Here is a 15,467-nt window from a genome sequence, read left to right as displayed (position 1 = left end):
GTGAAACGTGTGCTGGGCCACTCCCAGAATTTTCAATGCAGTTAGTCCAGGGGGGTGCCTGAGATTTTGCATTTCTAACAAGTTCCCCAGTGAGGCTGACACTGCAGTCCTGGGATCACACATGGAGAACAACTGAACAATCCATGAAGCACTGATGTTCCCATTGCCAAGCTGAGGAAACTGAGTTTCAAGAAGGCTAGGTGCCTCACCAGAAGTTCTACCACCAGTGAGGAACAGACAGGATTTGATCTGGCTGGCTCCAAAGCCTGTGCTGTTTCCACTTCCCCTGGGACAGGATTTCCCCATTCTATGTCTATTCACTTTATCCCAGAATTTCTGTTCTTGAAAGGCAAAGTCAAGGTGCTGGGAGAGCATGTTTTCATTTCCAATGAGAACAGAAGACAGCTTATAAAAGCTTTTAAAATATTTCTATTACCCAATAATTCCTCTTCTAGAAGTCTATACTATGAAAATGATCCAAAATATAGGCCCCAATACAAAGATGCTACGTGTTTTAGCCCAAAGCTAGGAATCTAAATATCCAATATCAAGGAACTAGTTAAATAAAGTTTGGTCTATTCAAATGATGAAATATTATGAGGCCATTAAAAATTATTTATTTAGAATTTAACACGTCAAAGCATCATTTATGATACAATATTAAGTTAAACAAAACACTGAACTAAATTCAATAAGCTCTCAATGTTATTAAAAATATTGAAAAAGCTGGAAGGAAATAAACAAGAACACTGACAACAGCTGTCTCTGTTTCTAATTTCTATACTTCCCAAATACTTTCTACAGTAAGCTTTTTTTAATTAAAAAAAAACAAACAAACATGCAGTTTCTTTTTCTGGTTAACTGCAAGTGATACTGTCAAGACCCCATTACAGTTAGTTGATTCCTAAAAAGCCAGGAAAAGCAAAACTGAACTTTAAAGCTAGCATTTAACTACTGATTATATTTTTCCTGACCCTACAATGTACATAGTTCAAAGTAAAAAAATAAGAGGAAAAAAACTCAAAAGACAATCATTATCATAAACATAAAGAAAGAAGACCAGAAAGATACCTGTAAAATAATAACAGGGATTATTTTTGGTTGGTGGAATTATAAGGCTTTTTAAATCTCTTTTTAGTTTAACAATTATTGTTACATTTTCTACAATGAACATCAATTACTTTTTGAATAAAAAAATCTTTGCTGCTTTCCTTTTTAAGAGGAACTACCTCTTAAAAGGTTGTTTTTAAGAGACAACCACCAAGCAAATCACAGCACATCTATACAAAGGAATAAACAGCAACTTTAAAATGTTGTAAAAGAGTATTCAGTAACACAGAAAAACATTTGATATATTAACTGACCATACTATAAAACAGTATGTTCAGAATGATCCCACTGTTTTTTTAACAACAAGCACACGAAATGTCTGTTTATACAAAGAAAACACTTTGGAAGGAAATATCCCAAAATATTAATAGTGTTTTATCCTAGGTAGTAAGATTAGAGATTATTCTAATTTTCTTTTTTTTGCTTCTGTATTTTGGTAAATTTTCCTTTCTTGAATATTGGTTACTTTTCCAATATTAAAATAAATTAACAAAAGCTACATTAAACAACAAAAAAAATTTTACCTTGTTAAATAAAAGAGAAAAAGAGAAAAGGTGAGCAGGGGTATCTTACTCAAAGATCTTTCTTTAAAAAGGCTTCCCAGCTCCATCCGAGCTCAAATTTTTAAATCAAGCTGGTCTTCCAGCATCAAAAGGGAAGTTCGTCTCCATCCTTCCTCCTACTGTAGACTTAACAACACTTGAGCAGGACATCGACTCCAGCAGCAAAGGTCACCCCTGTTGATGGGGCAAACATATGTGGTCCAGAACCTTTAAACAAGACCCTAGGGAGAACAGGGTCTCGGGGTTAAAAAATTTAACTGCCTTCTATGGCGATGAGTCTGATTACACGTGAATATAATATGATCATTGATGAAGGAAATGTAGTATTTATGTTGCAAATAACACACTAACTATAGGATTATACTCCCGGACCTGGCAGAGACCTCTGAGACCATCTGAACACAATTTCCAGGACACTGTCTTTAGGATGCTATGTAAATATTGACTAGAAGCAATAACAGAGATGTCACGCTAGAGGATCTTAAGTAAACAGTTCAAAAGCCTGGCTTCCTGTTTATACAACGTTAAGTCACTTCATGGCTAACCACAAGGTGATTCAGCACGCTGATTTGATCAGAGAATTTCTTGACCTGACATATCATAAAAGAAACTATGAAGAACAGGGGGAAAAGCCGGAAGATCACACAAAAGAATGAAAATAAACACGCGGACATGTGTCTTCCAGCCCAAACCATGAGGGGTCTATGCCACTGGCCCAGATGGTCAATCAATTTCCAAATCACTGTCCTCACTGTGGCAGGTGGCAGAGTTACGCACAGAGGTTCGCAACAACACTTCCTTTTCCGGGAGCAATCCAAACTCCTGGAGGAAAGCCTCAAGGTCCACAGCAAAGAAATCTTCCCCCAGCTGGTCAGTGACTCGGACAAAGTTGCCAATCAGTTCGCCCCCCTTGTAGATGAGCAGGGCAGGGAGGGCATTCCTGGTGAAGCGGCTGCTGGCCCCGATCACTGAGCTCCTCACCCGGCAGAACTTGACGGCCGGGTACTCTGCTGCCAGGCAGAGCATGCAACCGTTCATGGCTTCGGTCCCTGGGATGCCGTCCTCATAAATGTGGACCATGATGAGGGTGCTCCTCTGCTCCTTGTCAATCATGTCCAGGAATCCTTCTCCACTGGGGATCTCAAAAACCTGCTTAAACTGGGGCCCCTGGTAGAGCTGCTGCCGCATCTCTTCCATCCTCTGCTTCCGGTACTGCTGCAGGAACTCCTCATCATCCTGGTCCTCGTTCATCACCGCCAAGTCCTTCAGAGTCATCTGCGGGGGGACCAGCAGTGAGCGTAAGAGATGTAAACCCGACAGCGACACAGGTTACACAAGACGTGTGAGGCGCCATGCTAATAATGCTGGCGATCGGGGGCAGCTTCCGAGCGAGGCCTGGGTGCTCCTGATTACCTTCCCGCTGATCTTCTCCTGGAGGTCCTTCTGCTTCCGCTGCTCCTCCTCCTCGTCCAGATGGGACCTGCAGCTCAGGGACAGCTTCTTGATCAGCCTCTCCATCTCCCGGCACTGCTCCTCCCGCTGCTCTGTCTCCAGCTGTTTAAAGCGGCGCCAGTCATTGATCACGCCTTTTGGACCTGAGTTGGGGGTGAATGTGGAGGTGACCAAAGATGACCAAGGGATTAGGGGCCAGTGCACATCTGTCCAGAGCTGGCTCCATCAACGGCACAGGGATACTCACACAGGGCAGCGTGGTCCACACACAGGCACATCCATGGCAGGACGGTGTGCGAGAATTAAAGGGCTACACTAAGACCCAATGTTAGGAGATGAGTGAAATGAATTCAGACTCATCTACTCAAAGGAAAATAAAGCAACTCTTAGAAACAATAAGGTAGCTATAGGTTCCCTTCCATGAAAAGTGTCTAAACATACTAGGTCAAAAAAGAAAAGGTAAAATGCAGAACAATACCATGGTATGATCCTTCAATTTTTAGAAAAAGAACTATATGTTCATGTATAAATATTTACATATATTTGTATATGTGCATGTATATTTGTATGACCTCTATATTTGCATGTAGAAAAAGGGCCAGAAAAATAGGTAAACTGTTAACAGTGGATATGTCCAGGAAGTAAGGAGACTGGTGAGAGAGAACTTTTACTTTTTTCTTTCCACACTTCCTTATTATCTGATTTTTTATAACAAGATTGTGGCAGGTTGTCCTGTTATTCAAACTAACCCCAAACCTCCCGGCCCCCGTGCTATATAGCCCTGCCCCTTACCACGTGACTTGTAATACCACCTCTGGGATGAAAACATGTATCCCCAGCCCACTGATGCAGGGTTTGGCCATGTGACTTACTGTGCCCACTAAATTCTGAGCAAAAACTTAACGAGCCGTTATATGTCTCCAACAGCCCTCTCTTTCTCTACACTTGGTCAGGAGAACAGTGTGTCCCCAAAGGGGCTGCTCCTTCAGCCTCGTTCCTGGAATGACAGGACATATGAAGCAGAAGCAAGGCTGCTGGTGATCGATACGGGTAGCAAGTAACATGACTGAGAAATAAACCTTTGTCATCACAAGACATGAGACTGGGAGGTCAAGGTTCATTTGTCGTCACTAGAAAAAATATATAAATATCTGTATGAAGAAAACTTTAAAATGTTGCCAAGAAACACTAAGAAGGACCTGAATAAATGGAAAAGCAATACCATATTCCTGACCAGGAAAACACAACATCACAAGGGCATAATTATCCCTAAATACATCCATATATTTAATGCATTTCTGATGAAAATATGTGATTACACACGTGTGCATGCTCCTTTGGAAAAATAAGAAAGCGGGAGTTAAGAAAATAATGACATAGAAGAGTTCTGTATGGGGACCAGGCTTACCAGATACTAAAGCATGTTATAACGGAATAATTAAAGCAGTGTGGGAGGACTTCCCGGGTGGCCCAGTGGTGAAGAATCCGCCTGCCAAAGCAGGGAACAGAGGTTCAATCCCTGGTCCGGGAGGATTCCACGGTCTGTAGAGCAACTAAGCCCGTGTGCCACAAGTACTGAAGCCCACGGGCCCTACAGCCTGTGCTCCACAACCAGAGAAGCCACTGCGACGAGAAGCCCAAGCACCGCAACCAGAAGCCCCCGCGAAACGACGAAGACCCAGTGCAGCTATAAACAGGTAAGTCATTAAAACAGAAAAAAACACTGTGATATTAAAAGACAAATCAGTGGGAGAGACTACCAAGTACAGCCAAAGACGCAAATACAAGCAGAAATTCAGTAAAAGATGGAACTGGCACTTCAAACAATGGAGAAATGGCCAGTCCTGGTGTCTGAGTGATTCCCTGGGCCCAGCAAAGGGACCAAGTTTCCAGAGCCTTGAAGACAAGGGGTAACACCCCAAAATACAGACTCATTTTCCACTCTACCTTCACTGGCCAAGCAGCTGCCAAGAACAAGGTCGCATCTCCTGATACCTGGCAAACAAATGCAGTATTGCCTCACAAATTGATTGCTTCTCTGAGGTGCCCACCAGTGTTTTGGGGGAGAAGCTTCGAGAACAAGTTGAGGAGTGGCTGTCCTTCTATGAGATTGGAGAGATTCCCTGAAAGAATCTGGATGTCATGAAGGACACAATGGTTCAGGCAGAGGAAGTGGCTGCCACGATTACTAGGAAGCTCAAGAAACAGGAGAAGAAACACTTGAAGAAGGAAAAGAAAAGGCTGGCTGCAATTTCCCTGGCTTCTTTAGAAAATAGCAGTGCCCCGGAGGAGTGTGAGGAGACAAGTGAAAGACCCAAAAAGAAGAAAAAGCAAAAGCCCCAGGAGGCTCTTCGGGAGAATGAAATGGAAGACCCATCTGTCTCTTTTTCCAAACCCAAGAAAAAGAAATCTTTTTCCAAGGAAGAGCTAGTTAGTGGTGATCTTGAAGAAACAGCTGGTACTGGAAGTCCTCCCAAGAGGAAGAAATCTTTTCCCAAAGAGGAACCAGTTACTGACCCTGATGAGTCAGAAAACAAGAGGGTCCCCAAGAAAAAGCAGAAATTGTCTTCCAAGGAGGAGCCACTCAGCAGTGGACCTGAAGAGGCTGCTGCCAGCAAGAGCAGCGGCTCCAAGAAAAAGAAAAAGCTCTGAAAGCTATCCCAGTCAGTTAGAATGGACATCTTCCTAGTGGGGCATAACTTACAAAGGTATTCTCCATCCCATCCCCTAGAGCCCAATAAAAATAAAAACAAACAAACAAAACAAAACAAAAGCAATGGAGAAAAGATGGCTTATTCAGTAAGTGATATTGAAATAACTGGGTAGCAATATGAAAAAAATTAAGTTGGAGTCCTACCACTTAACAAAATGAATTCCAAATAAATCAACAGTTAAGTGTTAAACAAACAAACAAACAAACAAAATCATAAAAATACTTTTTTTAAAAGGCATGGGAGTCTTTTAATAATCCTGTAGTGGAAAAAGGCCTTTTACATAAGAAATAAAACTAAGAAACTATAAAATAATGCTTTCAAGCACATAACAATTAAAAAAAAAAAAAAAACACTTTCTGCCACAAAAAGAACAAAAACCAAGAGACAACAATAAAATAGAAATATTTGCAACTCAAACCACAGATTAATTTCCTTAATATATAGCTTCCTAAGAAGAAAAAGACCAAGTACCCAATTTTGAAAATGAGCAAAGGACATGAACATATCCTTTAAAATTAGAAAAAAAGACTCGTCACTCCCAACCTAGAGGAGTGGAATAGAGGTTCAAGAGGGAGAGGACATATGTATACCTGTGGTTGATTCATGTTGATGTATGGCAGAAAGCAACATAATATTGTAAAGCAATTACCCTCCAATTAAAAATAAATAAAATTTTTTAAAAAAGACTTGTCCCTTCTAAAAAGATAAAAATTAAAACTACAGTGAAGTGCCATTTGCCATCTATCAGGATGGCATTAGGGTATCAAAAAAGTTTGGTAACACAGCAGAATGTCATGTATATGGGAACTGTCACACTCCTGCTTAAACTACAAACCAGTACCAGCTCAACTGACAGCAATTTGGAAATAACAAAATGTAGAAATGTAAATATCCCATAGCTAGGAATTTATACTACCAATATACTCATACCCATGATTTATGGGATATCAAACACCTATTCATTTGAGAAGCTAGACTCAAAACACAGATCGGGCTATTTGAATCATCAGCACACTGCCATGCATACATGTTAGTATTGCGCAGTGCAATGGCTAGAAGCACCGTGAAATGGTAACACTGGGTTGTCTCTAGATGTGTGACTGGAATTACAGAGAAGTGATCATGAGACTTCTGATACATTTTTAATGATCATGAGACTTCTGATACATATTTAATGGACATTTTTTAAACCTATTCCCAGAGCCCAGGATTTCCAGTACCTGTGTTAACTGAGATGCCTTCACCTGCCAAGTCCGCATCTGCGGGCATGGAACTGCCAGCCAGGGCACCTCTGCCTCTGTCCTTGTCCTCGTGGTCGCTGTCCTCCTCCTCACTGCTGCTGTAATAGTACTGCAGCTTCTCTCCCAGCAACTTATCATCCAGGGTCGTCATCGTGCCTGGGAGAAGGCGACAACAGCAGGCTGTTAACTGGCTTGAATCAGACAGACATGAATCTGAAGAGTTGGGGCTCACCTGCGCTCAGATCCTACTATTTATAACACCCTAAAAGTGACTGTTTTCATAAGCAGGATCTCAGCAAATCCACACAATGATCCTGTGACAGGGCTTATCATGCTCTTTTTGTAGAAGGTAAAACTGAGGCTCAGATGAGGAAAGTTTCACTGCTGAAAGTTTATAGCAAACAGTTGAGCTGGGCTCAGATCCCGGGGGTTCCTCACTCAGACAGACTCAAGGGGTGGGTCACTGCCTTCTGAACAGTATACCCAGTGTACACACAGTATACCCTGAAGTAGGATGGTGGCTTGGAGCAGTCTACAGAGTGACTTAGGATTTTTATCTACACATACTTTTTGGTTTACCTACCAAGCAAGACTGCTGGTAATTGAAAAACTGGATAAGAATTCTCAGGAAAAAATCCAAAAAGCAGCACCAAGAGTGGGATGCTGAGACATTGCTTGTCTAAGCCCATCACTCATTCATCTCTTGCCTTCCACGTCCCAGTGAGGGCTAGAAAGCCCTACCAACTTTGGTTAAAAGAGGGGCCCATGACAAGGTTTAATAATTCCCCGGTGTTTAAGTTTCCTAATGTGGCTTGGTCGGCAAAGAGACCACCTGCAACGCAGAAGACACCTGTTCGATCGCTGGGTCAGGAAGATCCCCTGGAGAAGGAAATGGCAACCCATTCCAGTATTCCTGCCTGGGAAATCCCATGGACAAAGGAGCCTGGAGCGCCAGTCTATAGGATCGCAAGAGTTGCACACGACTTAGGGTGGTGAGAGCCAAGCTTCTGCATCAGAAGAAGCCTGGGACATCTGGGGAGAAAAGTACAGCTTAGTCCCTCACAAGTCTGCCTGAGGATCTCTCCAGAAGGGGCTGTAACTCCAGCATGCCTTCCTTTGAACATTGCAATATCATGCTTCCTAGATTACAGGCATCCACGCCCCTGTTAAGACTCCGTAACAAAGTGACTTCTCCCACCGGGCAGGGAGGTCTTGAAAAAAGAGATCGCCAATGCCCAGCACGAGGCCTCTGCACAATTTGCCAGGTTCACAGAGACAGCCCGGATCTGTGGGGATATCCAGGGACCCGGGCAGCCAGACGAAGCGGGGGCGAGGGGGTGCAGAGTGGCAGGGCTGAAAAAAAAAGATGCAGGAACAAAGCCGGGATCGGGGGGCGGTGAGAGAAATGGAACCAAACCTAACTTAAAGAGGCAGAGGGGCCCTGGTGGTGCAAGGTGAAAAGACAAGAGACTCGGCAGGGATGCGTACACGGTGAGGGCGGTACCTTAGGTAGGCGGCTGCAAGGGCAGTGCCAGCGAAGGGGATGGGGAGCAGGCGGGGCCTTTAAGGGGAGGGGCCGAAGGCGGGGCCCGCGGGAGGTCTCCCGGAGAAGGCGGGGTCTTTAAGGGAAGGGGGGCCGAGGGCGGGGCCCGCGGGAGGGCTCGCGGAGGAGGCGGGGCCTTTCGGGGGAAGAAGTCGAGGGCGGGGCCCGCAGAAGGGAGGCAAAGAGGCGCGGAACCTTGGGGGATCCCGAGGGAGGTGGGGCCAGCGGAGGGAGCCGGGAAGCCGCAAAAACCCTGGGGGTCCGGGGGCCGCGCCAACCGGGCCATCTCGTCCTGGCTTGCCGACCACCTGTACTCTGCCACCTCTCACCTCACACCCTATCCCTGCCGCTTCTTCCCGGCTGACCTTAGTGCAGTTCCCCGGCCTCGTTCAATCCAATCCTTCAGGCTGGCACTTCGGGAAGAAGGGTAACGCTCGGCTGGAGGAAGAGAAGTGGCTCGGCACCTTGAGCACGAAGAGAAAAGCCGCCTGAGTCCCGACTGCGCGGACCAATAGGGCAGCCTTTCTGCGTCAGCGCGGACACACGCTGCCCAATTAGAGGAAGCGCATCCTGGCCGGCCTAGCGGGAAGCTACGGGTCCTACTTTAGGACAAACTTCTCGACAAAAGTAATACTCTTCTATTTGCTTTACTTTTGTTTTAATTTGAACGAATGGCCACGCTAGATATGCCCAGCTTTGAGCAATAAGAACAATTTCGTTGTCTTTGACCTGTCCGAAAACATTCTACATGTATTGTTATTGATTGTTAATCACATCACGTCTAGTAAGACAGAAGAAAGGCTTGGACATTAATTTTGCCCAAGAACACACAGCCACTTTGGATTAAAAGAAGAAAGTCAAGTCCGAGACAACTAAACGCAAAGTGAAATCCTGTATTGGATTCCGGAACAGAAAAAGGACTTGAATGAGACAGTTGATGAAATTTGAATAAAGTGTATCAAGAAACAATAGTATTGTTATCAATAGTTCTGATAATTGAGCTACAGTTATGTAAGATGTAAACTTCAGGGAATTCTGGGAGAAGAGTATAGGGGAACTCTATACTATTTTTTGAACTTTTTGGAAACGTAAAATGATTTCAGATTCTGAGCCCTTATTCAGGCACCGAATACACAACATGAAGTAGCTCCTAGAAAGCTTTGTGTAAATTGAATCATTCAAAATATACTAAAACAGTACACTGTTTAAAATATAGGTAAGTTTTATTTCCCTAAAATTTGAGATTCTTTATTTGTGATTCTAACCCACCTGCATTTGTCTGCAAATTTGTATATGCGCATGTTTTTCTGAGAAACTGTTTGTCCAGGCTATCAAGAGTCAAAACGCCCATCCCCAAATTTAGGAAAAGTTCATATAAAGAGATCCTATGGTAACTTTTTGTATTTTTGTTTGCAGAGTGAATAATCTTACCGTAATCAGATTTTGTGAACAGCCAACTTAAATATGCTTGTGATCTGCTCTAAGTGACAAGCCAGGAACTTCCCTGGTGGTTCAGTGATTAAGACTCTGCATTCCCAATGCAGGGGACCCCTGATTCCTTCTCTGGTCAGTTAACTAAGATCCCACACTTTGTTTGGTGGCCAAAAATAATAAAATTTTTAAAGTAAGTGACAAGCCAGCACCCAGCAATAGTCTCTATATAGGAGAGTCCGCCAAAATATTTGTTAAATACTAGATAAATGCTTGGGCTTCCTTCATAGCTCAGTCAGTAAAAAATCTGCCTTCAATGCAGGAGACCCAAGTTTGATTCCTGGGTTGGGAAGATCCCCTAGAGAAGGAAATGGCAATCCACTCCAATATTCTTGCCTGGCAAATCCCATGGACAGAGGAGCCTGATGGGCTACAGTCCATGGGGTTGCAAGAGTCAGACACGACTTAGCAACTAAACCACCACCAGATAAATGCTTTACTTTTTTTTTTTATTTCCTCTCACATCTCCCTGAAGCAGTGGTCTTCTTCATGCACGGAGGCTCCTTTTCCTTCAAAATTCACTTTCAGTTTAAGGCTGCAAGTCTCGAGGGAGCCTTCAGAGCTGCTGAGCAATCCTAGTTGCCCTGGGCAGACTATTCCCCTACCCTCTAAGCAAAGCAGTTCACACCTGGTCTTTCACATCTTCGACACTCTTCCCCTGTCCTGGCTTATTACCTTATGACCTTGATTCTTATTTCAAGTGAGAAACAGAAGCAATCAGTAGAGACTTGTACCCTCAAAATGTACCAACAACCCCCTGCATCTGGGTCTATGAAATGAATCACCAGTGCAGTGAATTCTGCTCCTCCAGCATAGAAAAGGAATCTTCTGCAGGTTCTTCCCCTCTCTCCCCTGTGTATTCAGGCTTTCTTTCTGTTTTTCTAGTTTTCATCTCTAAAAGAAAATCCTCTCAGATACCATTTTCCACTGTTCAGATTGTTAAAAATCAAAAAAGTTTGATAGCACTCAATGAGACTGTGGGGAATACATGGCTGATAGGAGTGTAGTTGATACAGCTCTTTCGGATGGCAACTGAGAAATATCTATCAATGTGCCTTTAGCATATGCAATCCCACTCCGGAAGGTTTATCCTATCAATATAGTTGCATGTATGTATTGTTTACTTAAAAAAAAAAGGAGGGAACATAGAGGACATTATGTATGTATTAGTTTCTTGCCTTTTGCAATGAAAATACGGACAAATAATACCATTTTCTTATGTGTGCAGGAAGTAAAGCATTGAAGAATATACAAGAAATAATTCAAATGGGAATCAGGAGTGGGAGAGAGACTTTTTATATATAATGTTTTATTTGTAATTTTTAATCATCTGAAAGTATTATCTATTATGTTCCAAAACTTAATATTTTTTTGCCAGTCAACCTCACTTTCCTCCTTCACCATGCCTCGCCAACCACATTTCACTTCTCTGATCTCCTTTACAGCCAGAACCAATAGATCCCTCATTCTCTCCTCATCCTACTTCAGTTAGGCTTTTGTTGCCCCCAGTCCACTGAAACCACACCTGTGGGGGTAACTGGTGACTTTCAAGTTACCAAATCCTAGATAGAACCACTCAGCAACATTTGACAGTTATTTCAAGAGAAACGCTTTCTTCTCTTGGTTTCATGAAGAGTGGGCTTCCCTAATAGCTCAGTTGGTAAAGGATCTACCTGCAATGCAGGAGATCCTGGTTTGATTCCTGGGTCAGGAAGATTCCCTGGAGAAAGGATAGGCTAGCTACTCCAGTATTCTGGCTTTCTTCTCTTGGTTTTCTGAAGGATACCTTCTCCTAGTTTTTCCAACTTCATTGATACCTTCATTAACTGCTTTGCTTCTGATCTCTAAATAAGGGAATGTCCCAGGTTCAACCTTTTGACACCTTTTCGTAGATTCCTTCTATGTATACCCCTGTCAAAGAATAATATGGAAGAAGTTAATTATATGCAAACAGATTTACTCATATGAAAGAGAATCAATAGGTGCTTGTCAACAGGGCTTTTAAAAGAGAGGATTTATAAAAGAGAGCAGGGAGATGCGGGGTGTCTGGAAACCATGAGTCTTGTCTGCTTTTCTAGAGGGAAACTGACAAGCTGCTGCTGCTGCTGCTGCTAAGTCACTTCAGTCGTGTCCGACTCTGTGCGACCCCATAGACGGCAGCCCACCAGGCTCCCCCTTCCCTGGGATTCTCCAGGCAAGAACACTGGAGTGGGTTGCCATTTCCTTCTCCAATGCATGAAAGTGAAAAGTGAAAGTAAAGTCACTTAGTCGTGTCCGACTCTAGCGACCCCATGGACTGCAGCCTACCAGGCTCCTCCATCCATGGGATTTTCCAGGCAAGAGTACTGGAGTAGGGTGCCATCGCCTTCTCCGACTGACAAGCTAGCATTTTGCAAAGCAGTCAGTCTAGGCAGCCTGCCGTAGAGCTGGCTGGCTCAAGGCATCAAGGAAAACAATGTTAGCTATTTATAGATTCTGCAGAAAACTGTGAAGTACAGGGAACAGGTTGTCTCTGTCTATTGTAAGCACCTCTACTTGGCTGAGCCAATTTCCTCATCAAAATTCTCTCAACTTCTCATGTCAGGATTTTCCAGAAAAATATATTCAAAATACAGGTCATATTTTGATGTTGTAAGCATGCATTTTCATTTATGAGAATTTTAGTCCTGAGGATGTGCTGGTAAGTATTAATTATTGCCTGAATTTAATTGGTCTAAGCTTTAAAACCATGCAACAATTCCTATCTAAATGTATGAGAAAATAATAGGGCCATAGTTTGTATTATGAATCCCATATTTTATTCCTTTTTTAAAAATATCCCTTGGGTTTCCTTAAGGTTCCAAGAAATGTGAATAAGTGTAGTGTAACTGCCTTAGTTATCTATTCAGTTCAGTTCAGTCGCTCAGTTGTGTTCAACTCTTTGTGACCCCATGAACCGCAGCACGCCAGGCCTCCCTGTCCATCACCGACTCCCAGAGTTCACCCAAACTCATGTCCATTGAGTTGGTGATGCCATCCAACCATCTCCTCCTCTGTCGTCCCCTTCTCCTGCTACCCTCAATCTTTCCCAGTATCAGGGTCTTTTCAAATGAGTCAGCTCTTCGTATCAGGTGGCCAAAGTATTGGAGTTTCAGCTTCAACATCAGTCCTTCCAATGAACACCCAGGACTGATCTCCTTTAGGATGGACTGGTTGGATCTCCTTGCAGTCCAAGGGACTCTCAAGAGTCTTCTCCAACACGACAGTTGAAAAGCATAAATTCTTCAGCGCTCAGCTTTCTTTGTAGTCCAACTCTCACATCCATACATTACTGCTGGAAAAACCATAGCCTTGACTAGATGGACTTTTGTTGGCAAAGTAATGTCTCTGCTTTTGAATATGCTATCTAGGTTGGTCATAACTTTCCTTCCAAGGAGTAAGCGTCTTTTAATTTCATGGCTGCAGTCACCATCTGCAGTGATTTTGGAGCCCCTAAAAATAAAGTCTGACACTGTTTCCCCATCTATTTGCCATGAAGTGATGGGACCAGATGCCATGATCTTAGTTTTCTGAATGTTGACCTTTAAGCCAACTTTTCACTCTCCTCTTTCACTTTTATCAAGGGGCTCTTTAGTTCTTCACTTTCTGCCATAAGGAAGGTGTCATCTGTATATCTGAGGTTATTGATATTTCTCCCAGCAATCTTGATCCTAGCTTGTGCTTCTTCCAGCCCCACATTTCTCATGATGTACTCTGCATAGAAATTAAATAAGCAGGGTGACAATATACAGCCTTGACGTACTCCTTTTCCTATTTGGAACCAGTCTGTTGTTCCATTTCCAGTTGTAACTGTTGCTTCCTGACCTGCATACAGGTTTCTCAAGAGGCAGGTCAGGTGGCCTGGTATTCCCATCTCTTTGAGAATTTTCCAGTTTATTGTGATTCACACAGTCAAAGGCTTTGGCGTAGTTATCTATTGCTGTAGAACAAATTACCCCAACATTGAGAAAACAGAACAGTATTCATATCTCCTAGTGTACGTGAGTCAGGGCTCTGGGCATGGCTTAGCTTGGTGCCTCTGGCTCAAGATGTCTTATAATGTAGCAGTCAAACTGTTGGCTGGGACTGAGGTCTTATTCTCAAGTGGGGCTGTTGGGGCAATAGAGATCCACTTTCAAGCTGATTTCCATGGTTGCTGGCAGACTTCTGTTCTTTTCCACCTGGGTTGGGTTCCTAAATGCCCTTGTTATTATCTAAGATAACAAGATGAGAGAGAGAGAGAGGGACAGAGAATCCAAGACCGAGAGAGAGAGGAACAGAGAGAGAATCCAAGACCAAGATAGAAATGAGTCTTTTATAACCTAACCTTCGAAATTACACCCATCACTTCAGTTGTATTATTTTCATTTGAAGTGAGCCAGTGAATCCAGCCCACACTCAAAGGGAGGGGATTATACAAGAACTTGAATACCATACCAAGAGGCTGAGGGGTCCACCCTGAAAAGTTCTCCTTAGGGGGACTGAAAGCCAGTTAAGTATGGAGACATATTTAGGTTGGTAATATTTTAGAGGATTTTGAAAGTTAGATAACATAATTAAAAGCCAGAAAGAATAGCTATCATTGTAATTTTTTGCAAAAAGTAAATTAGACAGCTTAAAGAGTTGAGCGGACAGAAAACAGGAATCAACAAAAGGTAAAAAAGTGAGAAAACTAATAAAATGTTTAAGTATAAATGTAAGTGTACAATTTTAATACTGATTTTCATTGATCTCTTTTGTTCTCTTGTGTATTATAGAGGGGTTATCCACTTGTATGCTTGCTGGGAATGTCGTTTGCATCCATCAGGAATATGACTGTGTACCCGAGTCAGTGAACAGTATTCCCCAGGACCACTCAGTTTATCTTACCAGTATTCAGGGGTGATGTGGAGAGTGACATTTCCTTTTAATGAGAGTACCATGTGTAATTTATAGTTTTTGAAGTATTTTACCTGTAATGTAAGGTTTTTGTTTATTCATAGAGAGTACTGAAGGTTTTTCCTGGTGGGAAAAACAAAATCCATGAGCTGTTAAAGCATTTGCCTTTTATCAAGGGAAAAATCTTGATCCAACCAGATTTGCCAACTATTATTAAACATATTTAAAGTTTTGAAGTAACTGAAATACTTCAGTGCCTCGAGGCTGGGTTCCCAGGCTTACCATTTTTCCAGATTATAATCAACTGGAGATAAAACAAGACTTGGTCCTCTACTGAGTTTCCCAGATAGTTTTTCAACCAATATTTTTGTAAATTTAGAACAAATTTGTCCCTGTTGTTTGGATTATTTTTGTTATAAAAGTATTAAAGGTCGAGAAATATTAATAGTTTTGGATA

General features: G+C 42.7%; 1 protein-coding gene across 1 annotated transcript; it reads right to left on the bottom strand.

Moving 5' to 3' along the window:
* Nucleotides 1-597: 597 nt before the first annotated feature.
* Nucleotides 598-9,152, bottom strand: PDCL (phosducin like). Its single transcript, XM_086325366.1, has 4 exons — nucleotides 8,989-9,152; nucleotides 7,060-7,236; nucleotides 3,087-3,268; nucleotides 598-2,948 (listed from the first exon to the last, which is right to left on the bottom strand). Exons 2-4 carry the CDS (start codon nucleotides 7,229-7,231, stop codon nucleotides 2,397-2,399), a joined length of 906 nt encoding a protein of 301 aa, XP_086181492.1. The 5' UTR covers nucleotides 7,232-7,236; nucleotides 8,989-9,152; the 3' UTR covers nucleotides 598-2,396.
* Between the last annotated feature and the right edge of the window lie 6,315 nt (nucleotides 9,153-15,467).

This window comes from Bos grunniens, chromosome 11 (genome assembly GCF_055505025.1).
Source record: "Bos grunniens cultivar Pamir isolate PY7600 chromosome 11, Bosgru_T2T1.0, whole genome shotgun sequence".
NCBI lineage: Eukaryota > Metazoa > Chordata > Mammalia > Artiodactyla > Bovidae > Bos > Bos grunniens.
Note: the sequence above shows the minus strand (reverse complement) of the source record. Positions and strands in the feature narration are given on the sequence as shown.